Here is an 18,242-nt window from a genome sequence, read left to right on the forward strand (position 1 = left end):
GAACATAGATAAAAAATGCTGAGAGTAAAGTAATGTCACGAAAAAATTAATTAGTGGGAATTATGAGAAAGTCGTACATACTGGCATTTTGTCTCAGCAACATTGTGAGTGTCCGTGTGCATTTTTTAGTTATTCACTTAAGTAAATAAGGACAGGAAGTCATGGTCTAAATTGATTTTTAATGTCTATTTTCCACTTGTGCCATTTCTTGAATTCAAATGTATGCGAGCAACTTAAAAACATCCAGCATGAAGTAAAAAGAAAAAAAAAGGACACGATGCCACAGTGCCACACTGGAAATGACAGTAGGATTGAAAGCTGCAACAGGTTTAGTACATAAATTGTAACGCCAGAGAGAGAGAAAGCAAAGGCTGAGCTGTGTCATAAGGTCACTTGTCAAAATGTAGGACAGGTTTATCACATCAGGCCCAACAACATTCTCCTGGATTGCAATGTAAAACTACAGTATTGCAATGCCTACAAGCAGAAAACTCAACCTTGTCTGAGTTTGTAGCTTTAAACACAAAGAGGCACACTAAGATTAAGAGTAAATTTGACCAATAAAAAATGGGGTGGGGGCACAATCATTGAAGGCTAGTCACTACGATACAAAAGGGTGTCATCCTTCAGATAACCGATGTGCTTCCTATGTGGATCTTTTAATATTGTGACCAGTAAGAAACATTACAATTTCATGCAGTTACAATACAACATTTTTCCACCATGGACGACCAACAGGGGGAAAAAAAGATTTAAAAGGCTTCACAGTTGTGTTTCTTGTCACTTTGGGACCAAATGTGCATGCAAGGTGGGTCAAAAGAGAACACAAATGAAAACTGACGGCTTTCTGACGCCTGCAGCTTGTGCTGTGTCGTACCAAAGAAAAGAGGGGTGATTTACCGTTGATTCTTGTGGCCTCTCTGCGGGTCAATACAAGGACCGAACTGCACAGAATCATTGATTTGAAATACATAAAGTGCTTCTGTCAAAATAAATAACAGTACAAAATGGTTCTTAAAAGGAGGTATCAAAACAATGCACTTGAGACATGGAGAAGACTGGCACTAGGGAGACATCAGAGGGGAGGTCCTGTGGTATGGATAAATGGGTAGGGTTTCCCAGTTTGTGTTAGGAATTACTTATACGTGGTGGAAAATAGGAAAGCGGCCGTGGGGTTGAGGGGCTGAGGGGTAGCTTGAGCCTGAAAGCGATTCAACCCAGGATGAGGCTGGACTTTCCACCGGGTGGATTCCTGCGTCCGGAGGGCAGTCCAGCAGCAGGATCCTCGGCTGGAGGAGCGTCTTCTTGACGCTCTGCAGGTGCGTCAGCCTCAGCAGCATCACTTCCTGAATACACATGCCCCCACCCCGAATATCAGCCCCATTTGAAAATGAACACAGCGGGACATTTACGGTCAGGCACCCCTGAGGTCAGACAATGTGAAACACAATGTTCATACAAGAATAGGTGAGCATCTAAAGGATTAACTGTACAAGTCTGTTTTGCTTTTCCTTTGTTTTTTTGTGATGCCACCGATGATTGCAAAGAGGTGATGATGACCATAGAACCGTAAATGGAACTCACTATATAGTGACGTGTGATAGTAGGTAGAACACACATCTGTTCTGGCTGCGCAATAATGTGAATCAAGTCAATATCGACAAGAAGAACAGAATATGCATGGCAAAGTCATTAGACTAAGTCTTTGTAAGAAGAGACCCACTTCTTGGGCAATGTTCCTCTGCACTTTTGTCACTACTGTATGTCCCAAGCTAAGGGACAGTATACAAATTATTTTTTTTTTAAGCGATAAAACACAGTGGTTAACTTATTTTTACATTTTCACACAGTTAAGACTGTTAAAATGTTATTAGAAATGTTAATTATAATATTATTTTCAATGTAATTGCCTATACTGTAGTACAGGTTTTATTCTATTTCTGTTATTCCCTGTGGGAAAAACAGTCTCTAAAATTTGAACAACACTGAAGTTCCTTTGTACAACATATACAAATGCTTGTTTGATAATATACTACCATTTATGGAAGTCGGATATACACTCTTGATCAAAGTCTTAAGACCAGTTGAAAAATTACTAGAATTTGGATCTTAATGAGGTTTTAAGAAGAGCTACAATATGCAAAAACAAGAAGGGGGAGTGAGACAAAAAGCATTTTGAAAAAGTAATTTATTGCAAACGACAAACTGAAATAGGCTGTTTATCAGCTGATCAAAAATTTAAGACCATCGCTCAAAAAATAACAAAAAACTCTCCAAACCAAAACCAAAAATGTTCCCAGTAGGACTCAGTAATGAGTAGCTCCGCCGTTCTTGTTAATCACTTCAAAAATGGGTTTGGACATGCTTGATGTGAGTGTTTCCAGGAGGCTAGTGGGATCATTGCTCCAAGTGGTGAAGATGGCTTCACGAAGGGCATCAACTGTCTGGAACTGATGGCCATTTTTATAAACTTCCCTTGCCATCCATCGCCAAATGTTCTCTGTGGGATTTAAATGAGGGAAACATGCAGGATGGTCCAAAAGAGTGATGTTATTCTCCCTGAAGAAGTCCTTGGTCAAGCGAGCATTGTGAACTGCAGTGTTGTCCTGTTGAAAAACCCAGCTGTTACCACACAGACGAGGGCCCTCAGTCATGAGGGATGCCCGCTGCAACATCTGCACGTAAGCAGCCACCATTTGACGACCCTGCACCACCTGAAGCTCCAGTGTTCCACTGAATGAAAAAGCACCCCAGACCATGATGGATCCCCCTCCCCTGTACCGGGTAGAAATCATCTCAGGTGGGATTTCCTTGACATGCCAGTAACGTTGGAAGCCATTTGGGCTGTCAAGGTTACATTTTTTCCTCATCAGAGAATGTCCCTTTCAATGTCCCATGTTTGATGCTCCCTGGCAAAATCTGAACCGGCAGTTTTGTGGCGTTGAAGGAGATGAGGTCTTTGAATTTGTTTTTTTAAACCCTTTTCCCGCAGATGCTGTCTGATGGTTATTGCGTTGCAGTCGGCACCAGTAAGGGCCTTAACTTGGGTTGAACATGGCCCTGTGTATTGATAGACAGCCAATCGGATCCACCGGCTCAGCGCAGGTGTGATTTTTTTGGGTCCACCACTTGACTTTTTTGTTCCATAATGCTCAGGATCTTAAAAAAAAAATTAGAATGACTGATTTACTGCACCCAACCTGAGCAGCAATGGCACGCTGCGAGACGCCTTGCTTATGCAGCTCGACAATCCGACCACGTTCAAAAAGAGAACGCTTCTTACCTTTAGCCATCAGGAGGGCATGACAGTGTGAATGCCTGACAGAAAATGAACATTTTGACTTTTATAGCCTGTGTTCTTAAAGGTGATAAACATCCTATTTCAGTTTTTTTTGTTTTGTTTAAATTACAAGTTCCAAATGTTTTTTGTCTCACTCTGCGTTCTTGCTTTTGCATATTGTAGCTCCACTTAAAACCTCATTAAGATCCAAATGTGCAAAATGCAAATTTTAGCAATTTTTCAACTGCTCTTAAGATTTTGATCAGGAGTGTATACATATCCTATTTAATGTTGCTTCATCGTGACAACAGTCTTATTCATCATTACAAGATAAAGATATAAAAAAAAATGATGCATGCGTCAAGAAAACCAGTCTTTAACTGAGTGAAGTAAGATGCAAATTGCTCACCGTTGTTGTATACAGACGTGTCTCCTTCCTAAAAGATAAACCAAATGTCAAAATGTCAGAAAAATAAAAATCATGGTCATTATGCCAATATTTTCATCTGACTCATCAATTTGTTGTCAATTTATTTTAATCTAGTTTGATTTATTTCAAACATGCATACGATGTTACATTGAAACACATCACATATTCACAATTCACTGTTCAACATGTCCAAAAAGGAGCAGGAAGAAGCAGTGTTTAAATCCTACCCCCTCTCCATATCACATCAGTCACTAATTCAGTTATGGATTTGTCCACTCTGTCAATTTGTTAGTAGTTGATTTCTTCTCATAAAAAAAGCTTTTTCCATATTAGCCTCAACCATCAACCAACACCAACAAACACATTGAAATCAGTGGGGGGGACATAATTATTCACTTTGCACATGGTTGTCACAATTTTATCATGAATCAATCAACCTTCCCTCCATTAGTTTGCGTTCTTCCTTAAATAAATGAGGTAAACAAATCAAAGTTGTTGAAGCAGCTGACAAAGTGATAAACTCTATTGTAGTTCTCAAAAGTAAACAATTCATTGATTATGATCTGTATTTAATATTAATGTTTTTAATGTACTTTATCAACATTATTTCATGAACAAGTTCTTTACTTGTAAACGTTAGTGTTTATGTAAGATAAAAGGCGGAAGGGTTACTTGTGTTCTGCTTTTACACTCGATGAGTCTGCACCTTCCGTGGAAGAAGTTTCACTTCCATTTCCCCATGTATTTCATGATCTTACCATGGAGTGGGCGTCTGCAGAGGGGTTCATGCCCTGGTTGGCCCCTCTCCTAAGGGGGGCTGAAGGCTCACCACACAGGACACCCGTGGGCTTCCCACCTGGAAAAAGAGGAGGACATGATACACATCATGACACATCTACTCACTTCCTGCAGTTTCCATTGACGTATTTTTCCAATATACGCAACGTCTGTCTCATGATTAGGCCTGTCACAATAACAAATTTTGCAGGAAGACAATTGTCCTACAAATTACTGTCGATAATCGCTATCATTGACAACATTTGAGACCATTTTTCCATTAATTATATGGCATAATAATGAAAGTACAGGGCATCAAAATCAATAAACCTACATTTCTCAGGAGTATTTAACATTGTAATTGGAATGAAGAATGTTTAAATAAATTAAACATCATAACAATGTAGCCATTTTCACTGACATGTTACTCAGGTTATGTACACAACTATTGAGGAATTTTGTGTAAATATCTTTATTGCCATATTGATTTTGGTTTAATTTATTTCGAACATACATACAGCATACATTGATTCTTCATGTTACAAGTCTCAGTTTCACATGTCCGAAAAGGAGTAGGAAAAAGCAGATCTTATTTAATCCTACCCCCTCTTCGTATCACATCAATTGCTAATACACACAGTATATATGTATACCTACAAACACACACTTACATATATACAGTATATATATATATATATATATAGATTTGAATTGTGAATTAGTGAACGATATCAACTATTTTAAAGACCTGTAAACTTTGAAACTGTGAATGTCAAATACTAATCATTAGTATTTAGTTTAGTAGTTGCAAAGTTTACCACTTAGATTTTAAATACCGGTATGCTATATTTTATACTAAAAAGTAGATCATTGTGATTGTGTGCACCCCCGATATCCATGTACAATAATACCCATATTTATAAATAAAATAAAGAAATATATATATTCTCTATGTTTATAGTAGGAGGTAGATCTTTGGGACAAAGTGTGAGCACCCCTGTGCTATATCTCCTGACTACCAGTAGTTCAAATTTGTCCTCTGTAGAGGACATTTGTAAACCTGAATATCTCCCACCCACTGGATGCAACTGAATTAATTCCGCTTGTGCTCTATAGAGGACATTTACACCTTTACATTAATACCAAATGTGAAGGGGTGGGGCTTTGTTACCTTTGATTGCATCATATCAGAAAATGGCTTCCTTCAGTGCAAGCACATTTTATAGGAAGAGGAAAAGTAAGTGTATAATACTTACTATTAAACAAATTTAGCTTGAAATGTTGTTGGCATGCGTTCCATAAGTCTCTTAAGAAAACATTGAAGTGTTGGTGGAATTATTTTAACTGTCTTTGAGCCTTGGATTTAAATGTTTAAAAAATGTCCTCTGTAGTGGGCGTTTGCAGTTATTGCCTCCATTTTGCTGTTTTGTCCCTCCCCAAGTGACAAGAGAGTGATTCATTTTCAAAAGGAGAGACAATTTTGATCCTCCCATTATTCAGAACAATGATGCTATGACACGCCAAAACCAGACCCCAATGGATTATTTTAAGCAATACATTGATGACTCGGCCTGTGCACAAATCAGTGTCAAGTACTTGTGTATGGAGCAACACTAACTACCACACCTGAAGAACTGGAGACATTCTTTGGGAATTCTATTCATATGGACTGTCTAGGATTTGCAAACATTCAAATGTATTGAGCCTCTAATACTAGACACCAAATTCTGGCATAATCCATGACCAGAAATTGGTTTTACAAATTCATAAAATTCTGTTGATGTTACAGATGAGGAAAAAAGAAGTATCTCTTGCGGAGAGTCAGGCCCCTCTTGACCAAAGTAAGGCAAAGGTGTTTGAGTCTGCCTAGAACAGGAAAATAATTTTGCATCGACCAAATGTTGAGTTTCTACAGGATGGCCTCTCGCACTAGGAAATGGACAGTGCGTGCAGTTTTCCACTTTTTTGACCTGGCAATCACCAACTCATGGCTTCAGCATAAGAGTGACTACCAGTTTCTGGGAAAGAAACCACTTTAGTTCCTTGACTTCAAACTGCTCCCTGGTGAAGAGTTAATTACTTGAGCCCAAACAGGAATCACAAGTGACAGCGAGCATGACTACACTCCCCCACGTCAAAAGTGGAAACCGCAGCCAAATGTAGCTCTGAGACATTATGGTGGCATCCATCTTCCAGTGATGGTGGCCGAAACACATGCATCAAGGTGTCGCGCATTCGGCTGTAACAGTAAAACATATGTGATGTGCACAAAGGTTGCAAGGTTTTCCTCTGTGTTTCCAAGAAAGGGAATTGCTTTTTGAAATATCATACCAAATATGCACAAAAGAAGCAAAAGAAAAGAGATGATGAACAGTTGTTTATGTTGAGCTCTTTCTCGTGTTGACTTTTTGATATTTTCTGTTGGACTAACTGGTTGCTAACAAAGTTCAGTTTCACCTGTATGGGGTTCCGATTATAACTTACAAATAAAAACTTTATATATATATATTCCAAAAAATATTTAATTACTTTACAAAGATTGGAGAATTTCAAATTACATGTGATTAGACAATATTTTTTTCCCTGGTAGTCAGGAGGATAAAGATACATGTATAGCCTATTATTTACATATTGACATATTATTATATTATTATATTATATTGAATTAATTTGAAATAAAATATCTATTACTTTACTTTGAAAAACATGCAGCAGAATCACCTCTGAAATCAGTCTGCAGTGTAATTATGACTATAGGGGTGTTATTTCATGTCTAGACAGCTCTAATTATGTTTACCCGTTGACTGCCAGCCATGTTCAGAGCAGAGAGCTCCATACTGCCAGAGTTTTTGGGCATTTTTGCTGAACTTTCAAGACCCACAGAAATTAAATTTTAGGACTACATAAACATTGAAACCATCTAAAGAAACTTTAGACTCTCTTCTTTCATCAGAAAAAAAGTTTGCTTTCCTTTTAGGTCTTTATATATTGGCAGTAGAACATAGGGTAGTTTCAGTAAAAACACCTCATTTTGACCAAAAAATAGAGAAAACAAGCTTTTTCTGCAGAGAAGCAAATTCAAGCAGAGTGACGGTGGGATCTGCTGGATGTGGGGATGAATCTCTGCTGCTGACCGATCCAGACAGCAGCCACTCGTCGAATCAGGGTCGGGTTCTGAGTCACCCGACTCTGAATTGCTTCCGGTGTCAGGCTCCGGTGTCACGCCACATGGCTCAGAAACGCTAACCACTAGCTTGTTGCTTCGGCTGCCATTGCCAACTGCATTTGTGTCTACGTCACCTACATCACCCATGTCAGCTCTGTCTTTCTCCATCGCGTCACTACTGAAGGCAGATCCACCACCAAGCTCTGTGACAGTGTTAGCTGCCTGTATTTTTTGTCTCTGCTCCATTTCTGCATGTGTTTCGCCATTTTCCTCTCTCAACCCAACAATCCGTCTTCTTCATAAACAATCTGTCGCTGCCGGTTGGAGGAAAAGATAACTGTTGCCCCCTACTGGGACAGAAATACATTGCCTACATTGTCAGAAATTCACACACAAGACGAATAATCTTGAATCTGTAGCTCCCACGGCAAAAAGCTAAAGACGTCAATAGATGTCTTTGGCAGTGAAAGAGATTAAAAGCCATATTTAGAAGGTCAGAAAAGGTTTTGTATGCTCTACGTAAATATTCTATTTATAAATAATATTTATAAATAAGTAGGGATGTCACAAGATGTCATGCCACAAATCTCCCGAGATTAAAACGTGACAAGATTTCTTGTTCAGAAAAAAACTGTCTCGTGGGTACTAGGCCTGGGATGCTAAATTAATTGATTAATCACACAATAAATGAAATTGAAGTGGCTAATTTTGCCGGCCTCAATACAGTATATTGCCATGAGTACGCGTGCCTGTATTCCTCATCTCCCACCTCCAAACAGGCAGGAATAGGATTCACTCTGTGCATTGATTTCAGCACCTTGGCACGTTTGTTCCATAGAACAACAGCATGAATGGAGTGAGCCCTCTTGTCAGTCATAAAGTCTCTGTGTGTGGAGGCAAGGCTGGTAGCATACACATAGAGTACACAAGAGTATAATGTAGTAGAAATTACATTTGTAGATTGCAATATCTTGTCATTTTTTTATTGTTTAAATCTTAAATCTTAAGTGGATTCAATCTCATGTATCGTCTCGTCATGAACTGAGTGTCTTGTAACACCCTTATTAATAAGGAATCCTACTTCGCAGAAATTCACTTATCACGGTTGGGTCTGGAACCCATTAACTGAAATAAACGAGGGATTACTCTACACGACGTACATTGACTACTCTAAAATGTATCCAAGTTTCATTTCTACAGTATTGTCCCTTAAGAAGACATAATAAAACAGTTGATACTGTGCAGATACAGTAGACGCCCCTACAACGTAAATAATCCATTCCGAGAACCTTGATGTTATGTTTTTTATGTTATACGAAGTGTAAAATACATGTAAATAGCCTAATCCGTTCCAAGATTTTCCCAAACTCACCCCTTTGGCACTTCAAAATATTCAAAGTCCACCAAATATGGTGGGAAAATATAAGAAAACGTTAGCATAAACATATTAGAGTAACATTCCAATATAAAATAAGGTAATAAATAAGATTACTGTAAATGAATAAAAGTGAAAAACAAAAACAATCCTACCATTCACGAGATGTCTTGATCAGGAGCGCAAGTGGAGGCAGGAAGGAGGAGGAGGACTAGCCTGAGTCGAAACGCGACTCAAAGAGTCTAAGAGTCAGCTGGTCTCACAGACAAACGCACACGCACTACACGATAATGCTGTGTGCAAAATTTTAATTTGTAACTTAATTAATTGTTTAAGTTACTTTAAGGGCGATTATGAAGAGGAAGGAGGTTGAAGGGGGAAGCCTGTCTCTCACATAAACTCACGTACGTTCTGTATAAGTGAGCCAATGAGATGAGAGTGTAGGCGGTGCCCCGATAATCAGCCAATGAGATGAGAGCGTAGGCGTAGCCCAGATAATCAGCCAATGAAATGAGCGGAGGCGGTGCCCCGAAAATCAGCCAATGAGAGCGTGAAGCATCAGAAGGCGTCAGCAAGTGTTAGTCTAAACTTGCACCAACTTGAGGCATTAATAAAGTTGATTTAAAAAAAAAAAACTTGCACCGACTTGACGCTTTACGTTATATGGAATTTCTTGGAATTTACGTAAAAGGAGGTTTACGTTATGCGAGGTACTACTGTACTGCACATGTATACACTTCTTTTGTCTAAGTTACAACTGAGACAAAGATAAGTTTTACCCTCTGTTGGGCAGACACTACCTGGTGGGTTGTTCCTTCTGTTAGCGTAGGGGTCTTCTGGCTCAGCAAAAACACTGGAGGCCATTTTGTTTTTCCGGGCAGGAGGTTTCTCCTCATCGGTGCCGAAGGAGATGTTGGAGGCACCACCTGGAGGCCGCAGAACCCTGCAAAGGAGGATATTGTGGGTGAACTGGATGGCTGAATGTTTTAATTTCTGTTATCTGTAGGTTACATAACTATGATAATGTTATTACAATAAGTGTCACAAAATGACAGGATTAGCCTGGACTGTGTACAATTAGGGGCACCTAATAAACTGATGAATTCTGAGAATTCTGGATAATACTGTAGTTACATTTTGTGTAAGGGGGCCATATGCACAAAGGATGCGCATGACTGCTGTGACACGTGCGTAAAGCGTCAAGTCAATCTGCGGCTCTGTCACCAATTAACAGAATAAAAGGAAGAAAGTACCCAAATTTACATCCCCTGCTGCCAGTCACTCCCTTTCACATGAACACACTCTTGACAAAACTAAAAAAATGGCTTGACTTGTCAAGTTGGTATCCAGCTTCGTAGTACCGCTTATCCCACATCTTCAATGTGTGGAAAACAAAGAAGAGAGCTTGGATAAATTAAGCATAATTTGTAGTATAGGCCTCAGGTCCTCTGGCAAGAACTTGCATCCAAGAATGCAATCAACATCAACAGTACTGGAACTTTTCTGACACCTCGAATAGTAAAGGTAACTACAGCTACCTATAGTGGCACAACCTGTTTTTAGGAGACGCGTGTACTTCTTCAAGTGGTACACACACCCAGCAACTAATTGAGGAACAATGTCTCATTTGGCAATAGATGACATTACTACAACTGGTCCAGGTATTGCTATGTGCATTGTTCTTTGCCACACCACCCCTCTGTTTCAATTACATTAGTAGAGTTAGATTGATGCCCACACCGATTCTATATAAAGTGATGGTCAATATAGTATATTGTACATGCTGAAGCACTTTAACGTATACTGAACATGGTCCTAAACGTGCTTCTGCTGCCATGTGAAGACTTTTATTGTGATTTGACGGTATAGTTAGAATTAAATTAAATGTTTAGACAGAATAACATCCAATTTTGTAATCACGATGCCATCATTGTCCCGCTATGCGGCAAAATTTCCCAAATTCATGTCAACAGTATTTAAATTTTAGATGTAAATGTCCCAATGGAGTGACAGTGAATTGTTTTGGTCTCATGTATATTTCAGATTCCAAACGGCACATTGACCTCTTTGTTGCACTTTCAATGATGGGGAAACCAACGAGTGGCCCCACCCAACCGAAACACATTTCACACTGCAAACCACTCACGGTTATTTTATTTCCTAGTTTAAAAATAATATGAACACTAAATGAAACGGATGGATGCTTTGCGTGGTTGCAATTAAAACACGGTGTATTTTGTCTGTGGCTAGCTAAATGCAAGGTATACAAAGGGACATGTGCAACCATGCTAGCTGGTTTAATTAAAAATTGGCTACCTTTAACTAGTCACTCATTTATATTGGTAACACTTCAACATTCTTTATGTCTCAATCATTTCCAAGTTTCTACTTAGAGACAGAGCATTTAACGTTAAGCATTTTATTGAGAGAGGATGCTCGGCTTGTTGGCTAACTGCACAATGGTGGCTAACATGATGATGGAGAGAGGCGACGCATTTTACCTGGAGCTGTTTTTAGCACCGGGCTCCATTCCTTGAAACGTTGTCGTAGTCGTCATTTTCACACTACACGCTAGGAAACAGGACGGAATATACGGGAATTGTAATTTGAGTTTATGTATTTCACCGCCTCATCTCCTGTCAATGCAAACCGGTGCTTCAATCAACCTGCCTCCAACCTCGTGAATCGATGAAAAGTTGATGCAGGGACGGCGAATGTCACTTCCGGCATGACTTTCAAAAATAAAACCATATTTCGTTTCGTTAATAGTGATGCTTATTTTTATTCATGACACTATGACTTGGGCTACGAAACCGACCAATAAAATCTGAGGTAATAATTGTATGGCCAAACGCCATTAGGACTTTTATAGTACAGCAAGGCGTTTTTAAAACAAACTTCCGGGCTTTTATTTAATTTTTTTACTTGAATGTGTGGTAAACAAAAATATCTTTCAAAATAAATGACCAACGTCTTAAAAATGAAATTTTGAGGTTTCTAAATTATTAAAACCATGAATCTAAAAATAAAATAACCACCCCACTATTTTTAATCACTTATTAAAATGATGCAAACAATTCTTAATGTTTACAAACTTTAGGTACGCCAAATTCATCAGCACCATTTTCATGCTGGAGTATGTAAAGTGTGCTACTTTACCATCCTTTGACATTAATTAAAAACAAAGAGACACACATAAAAAAAAAACAACTCAATTTATTCCAATAATACATTTCCATACAAGAGAGGGTTTAAAATGCAGGGCCACTTAGTCCATACCAAAAACACTACCTGACACTCTCTATGACAAAGTATAAAAACTAAAAAGAACAGTATTTATTTGCTACAACTCTCTAGTGAACCAACAGGTTAACATATGAATGACCCATGTAGAACAACTGTGCAGCTGCTGCAATTACACGTGTTCCACTGGCTGGTAGTGTGTGTGCATATGTCTGTGTGGTTATGTAAAGACTGGGCTGAATGAAGACTTTCAAGAACACGGAGGGGAGGTAGAGATGTACAGAAGAAACAGTCATTAAGGAGCACATCCTCCAGTTTGCTGCTGGAACACGTCAATTGTATCTTCATCCTCCATTTCAAGCTGCAAACACAAAGTCAATGTCAGCTGAGAGTTCAGCATACACAAGCAATGGGAGCGTGTAGACATGACCTTAAATAAAAAATTGCACCTTGACATAGGAAAGCATTTGTCATTGCAGATGTAGTGCCTACTGAATATAGTTCCTAACATGACATTTCATATCATTTTGACCCTCATGTAGCTACAAAAGATAATACGCTTAAGTGTGATACTGTACAGGTGTATCAATGTTTGGTTTGTAAACGTGAAGTGGAAAAAAACCCAACAAAAAAATAGCAATTCACATCTAAATTAATAAGGCATATTAATACGATGTATTTTTGACAGCGAAGTGGATCCCCGCACATTTGTGATTCAGCATTCACAGCCCTGCAAATTTTTGGTCAAAAAACATTTTATTCTCCCTGAAAATAAGTTTTTTTTCCAGCAGAAAACATTTCATTCACCATAATTCGGTAAAAAAAAAACAAAATCTAATTTGTGACAATAGAGTTAACATTCATCATATACCGACCGCCGTTATAAAAGAAAACCATTTTTATGCTTTCTTTATGCTTCACTAATGATATTTTTCATCAAGCGTCAAGTTTTCGCACTTTGTTCAGTGGTCCTTCAAGGTACTGGTACACCGTAACTCCAATTCCATCTGTTCATGGATTGTCTTACATTTTCATTAATTAGTGCCGAGTACCTATTCATTTTATATGAAAAATTGACATTTTTATGGCCACATCAATTCCAATTGGATTTCAATCCCAATGAGCTGTAACCCCTTTTAAAATAAAAGGTTAAATATCGGGAAGGGCATCGTGATTGATTCATCGATTATTATAGCAATTGATCAATTCTGTCAGTTGTATGAAATTGTTGATTCATCTTATTAACCAATTAACCTTGAAGCAACTGACGCAAAACTGAGTGCATTACTTGACTGCAACCAGCAAAGGCACTGTAAACCTTCAGAAAACCAGCGATCAACATGTCTTCAGCAATGGGAAAGTTAATTGTGCTCCATCCATCCAGCATTATTCTGATCAATCAAAAATATATCAATCAGTGGTTTAAATATAGCCCTAACATCACTTGTTAGACAACATATGCTACATTACACACGTCCACACCAGATCTTCAAAACTATATAATTATGATATGTAAAAGTCATAGAAAAGATACTACTACTACTAGATACCACCCCCCCGCCAGGGGCAAATTCATGATTACATGTAATACAGTCTTCCATCAACAACAACAGCACAGTGAGCGTGTTCTGTCTTTGATGACACTGATCATGGTAGACCACCTGAGAGCATCCGCCGACTACTTTGGGACATACAGTATGACGATCCAGAAACGTATCTTTTCTAGCCTGATTTTACTGAGGATGAGCTACAGGTTTTTAGAAGCTGAGTGCGCAATGAGTGAGGGTGGAACGTCAGACGACGAGGTCCAACAAATTCAAGGCCAGCAGAACTTGGTGGTGTGAATGTGGAGCTTGCCAAGTCATGCCGACTGCATTACAACCAACAAAGAATTGTTAGCGCTAACAAACCCTGCAGTGGTAGAAACTTTTTTTTACACCTACCCAAAATCAAGTGAACCCCAGGCCAGCTGGACCCAACAGACTTACTTTATTGAGTAAGTCTCCATTATAATGATTCTGATACACGGAGCACATAGTACTTGATAGCACAGCTATATACAGTCGATCAAGCAGTGTCACTACACCAGAAAAGTAGCTCCTTGGTGTTAGCTCCTACAACAACGTCACTATATCTTGGTTAATTTGCAGGTCACCTTATGTAACTGGAGCATTGTTGGAGTTAGACTTTTTTTTTTAGAGTGCTTTATCGGCGCAATAGGTGAATCCCAATTACTTGTATTCTTTGTGAAAATCTCCCAGGCGGCTATCTAAAACGCACAGAAACAGGAAGAGGTGTGTTCTTGTCTCACATAGGGATTGTGGATGTTGGGCAAAGTTGCAAAACAAAAAAGGTGTAGTTTTCCTTAAAGTCAGGTCAACGGCCATTATTCCACTGAATGAGGCCACCAGGCCATCCATCCTCCTACAATCGCTTTATCTCACTAGGGTATGTTGGAGCCAATCCCAGCTGTCTTTGGGCAAGAGTTGGGGTACACTCTGGACTGATTCCTTCTACAATATTTAATTCAGGTCATAGTTTAAAAGCACACTGCAGTACCTGCGAGGGTGTGTCCTGTTCATTGATGGGCTGGCCGTCAAATCGAAACCGTATCTGTCTCATTGATAATCCCTGTGGGAAAAACAGAAAATCTTCAAATATGCCATTATTGACTACATTAAGAAAGGAAAGGCTATGCATATTCCAAACTCATGACATGTAAAGTAAAATGTTTCAAGCAATTTTTTAATATTACAACGGGGTCCAGGCCACATGGCTCAGGTGGTAGAGTGGTCATCTCCCAACCTCAAGGTTGCGGGTTCAATCCTCCGTCCTCATGTTGAAGTATCCTTGGACAAAATACTGAACATCAGCTGCTCCTGATGTTGTGTCATCAGTAGGTAAATGTGCTAACAGCGTCAAAGCGCTTTGAGTGCCTTGGAGGTGAAAAAGCGCTATACAAGAGATCCTGGACCACTTACAACTCATGAAACTCCCAAAACCAGTATCTCAAAATAGGATAATATTTTAGAAGAACAGTTAGTACAGATTTAAAATATATAACAAAAATCCATACTTTGATGCAGCAGCACTGTCTGCAGTTGGGAAAATCCTCCAATGAGTGAACAGTCTTTTGTGACAAGTACCATTACACCTGGAGCGCCTCACCTGTCGTTCACAATAAGCTTTCATCAGTTTGTTGAGTGGAGTGTGCCTTTTAATCTTGAACTGCACCACTGAGCCATCCTGGCCTGCAACCTTCAGGTTTATGTGCTCGTTGTTCTCAGTCTTCACTCCCTCCTGACAAAAGACAAACACGCAAGTACACGGTTATTATTCACATCTTCAATGCACCTTTTCCGACAGCGTGTCGCTAACTTGAAGGCTCTGGTGTTGGTCATTTGATACAGAGAAACAAATGGAGATGCATACTTTTCATGGGACAGCTGTGCAGTGTAAAAATGAAAGTAAAACATACTTTAAAAACTGAAAAAAAATAAAAATGGAAATCTAACTGGACAAACTCTGTCTTTGAGTCTCTATATTACTTTAATGTTTCCATTTTCTCCATATTGGTAAAACTAGAATTGTATATGTAGACTGTATGTGTGTCTTTTGCATGTTACAAAAGCAAGCAAATGAGTGTAACGTGAATCATCTAGGGATTAATATACTAATTAATGGTTGTCTGATCACTGAAGCAAAACAACAGAAAATGAGAGCACAGAAGCCAGCACTGTAATAGCATGACCTCAATCGCCACACAGCATGCAAATATGCCCCCTAGAGGTTGTGAGCAACATCATTGATCCGTGTGCATCTTATCAGTTTGGCTGCTTAATGTAAACTACAACCAATAATTAGATTAGAAAGAAGATACATTGTGCAAGAAAAATACAATTGAGGACAGCACAGTTGTACAGTGGTTGGCACATCTGCCTCAATTTCAAGAGAGCCAAGTTCCAATCTCTGTCGGAACGTGTGTGGAGTTTTCATGTTCTCCCTGTCCTTGTGTGGGTTTTCTCCTGGTACTTCGGCTTCCTTCCACATCCCAAAAACCTGAGACACCCAACTCACAAGAAAAGATGATGCTTAGAGAAGACTGGGTCCACGAGAACGAGACCAGACAAGATTTTAACATTAATTCCAACAAAGTCTGCATACTGGCTCATTCGTGTGCTTCACCCTTTGCTCATTATTAATATTCCGATACGGGGGCTGTAGCATTTGGCTTTGTAATCGGCAGTATCAGCATCTGCAGTGCTCCCCACGAGGCTCTGTTGCTGCACTGCTGTGTGTATTCTAGCAGCCTTGCCCCCCCCCCCCCCCCCCCCCCCCCACAGACAAAAAGCGACTGCATGACTTACAAAGGTCTCACTCCATTGTTCTATGTAACGCTGTTGTTCTATGAACCGTCAAGGTGCACCCAATGCACAATGTGTTTCCTGCTTGTTTTCGAGGCGAGAGACGAAAACAGACATGCAAGCACATGGCAATATATGGAGGCCAGCAACATTATCAAATTGATTTTCATTTGTGTGATTAGTTTATTTATTATCGCAATACTTTTTTTCTGAATGAGAAATAGTCACAATTCAACCTCACGAGATCTTATGACAACCCTAATGTTAGGTTAACTGGAGACTGTTGTGTATAAGTGTGAATGGTTGTTTGTATACATGTGCCCTGTGATTGACTGGAGACCAGGGTGTACCCCACCTCTCACACAACGTCTGCTGGGATCGGCTCTAGCTCACCTGTGACCCAAAGGAGGACATGCGGTAGAGAAGGTATAGACAATGGATTAAATTAATTAAAAGGATGACAATTGTCATCCTTTTAATTAATTAAGGAAGAAACAACCTCATCAAGGACAGCACACATCCACAACACTCATTATTCACACTCGTACCGTCAGGCAGACGCTACAGGAGTTTGAAGTCCAGGAATGGTGGCAAACTGGCAAAGCTGGCAAACAGCTTTTACCCACAGGCCATCAGGCTTCCCAACGAAGCACTCACACACGCAGCACAAGCACACAATCATAGCACTATTTATTTATTTGTATTAATGTCTCTTCTGTTGCTTAATTTATTGGTATTAATGTTTATTTGGTTCTTATTCATTTTCTTGTGTTTTCTTTATTTTTTTGGGAGAATGAACAGAACAAGAATTTCATTGCATAGTATAATTACCTGTTTTACTGTGCATATGACAATAAAACTCTTGAATTGTTGGTAAGTCCACTACAGCAAATCAATGCATAGCCATCTTAAAAAACAGTGCATTTTAGTAGACCAACAATCTAAATTAAAGTTACTTGTAGTGACCTGGCAGTACACATAATACAAAAAAATCCCCCATTCGATTCGCAGGTAATGGCCGACATTCAGAGCATACATTTCGGCCCGTTGTTGAATCAAGAGGTGTTGTCAGAACGCATAAAAGATGCGTACGAGTAAATAATGAAACGAATCTCAACTGCGGTGTTCATATAAATGTCAGAATCACAAGGATGTTATTGATTCCGTTGTAATTAATCCGAAATCCAGTCCAATTTCAAGCATAATAGCCGCGTTAGCATACAATGCTAATTTTGCCGCTAGCGTGATGTAGTGTGGTGTGGTGCTATAGCGCCGGGTCGTGTCTCCAGTCTTCTCTCGATTTTTGAGACTCTTATTGACTTGGCCCCGAAGATACCACTTCGCATTAGCTTCCCCGTGAGAAACGTAAACACAGCTGACGCAAACTGTGCACAAATAACGGAAATTAAAGTCCTTACCTTAGGCTTCTCGTCGGCCATCGCTGCTACGTCGTCTGTCTCTGCACCCTTTCTGCTTTGCACTCGGCCGCGAACGCCGTTTATTGAGCGTTACCGCCACCTAGCATGCTGGAGACCCCACTGCACCTCGCAAGAAGACGAAAATAACCACGTTCCACTGTTATATTGTTTGACTAAACCACGACACAT

General features: G+C 39.5%; 2 protein-coding genes across 2 annotated transcripts; both read right to left on the reverse strand.

Annotated features, from left to right (window-relative positions):
- Positions 1-159: 159 nt before the first annotated feature.
- On the reverse strand, positions 160-11,741 carry jpt1a (Jupiter microtubule associated homolog 1a). Its single transcript, XM_054778033.1, has 5 exons — positions 11,530-11,741; positions 9,829-9,971; positions 4,469-4,566; positions 3,690-3,717; positions 160-1,346 (listed from the first exon to the last, which is right to left on the reverse strand). Exons 1-5 carry the CDS (start codon positions 11,583-11,585, stop codon positions 1,213-1,215), a joined length of 459 nt encoding a protein of 152 aa, XP_054634008.1. The 5' UTR covers positions 11,586-11,741; the 3' UTR covers positions 160-1,212.
- A 484-nt stretch (positions 11,742-12,225) lies between these two features.
- Positions 12,226-18,143, reverse strand: sumo2a (small ubiquitin like modifier 2a). The gene is made up of 4 exons (XM_054778034.1): positions 18,054-18,143; positions 15,440-15,571; positions 14,831-14,902; positions 12,226-12,632 (listed from the first exon to the last, which is right to left on the reverse strand). Exons 1-4 carry the CDS (start codon positions 18,072-18,074, stop codon positions 12,567-12,569), a joined length of 291 nt encoding a protein of 96 aa, XP_054634009.1. The 5' UTR covers positions 18,075-18,143; the 3' UTR covers positions 12,226-12,566.
- Between the last annotated feature and the right edge of the window lie 99 nt (positions 18,144-18,242).

Source organism: Dunckerocampus dactyliophorus, chromosome 6 (genome assembly GCF_027744805.1).
Source record: "Dunckerocampus dactyliophorus isolate RoL2022-P2 chromosome 6, RoL_Ddac_1.1, whole genome shotgun sequence".
NCBI classification, from domain to species: domain Eukaryota; kingdom Metazoa; phylum Chordata; class Actinopteri; order Syngnathiformes; family Syngnathidae; genus Dunckerocampus; species Dunckerocampus dactyliophorus.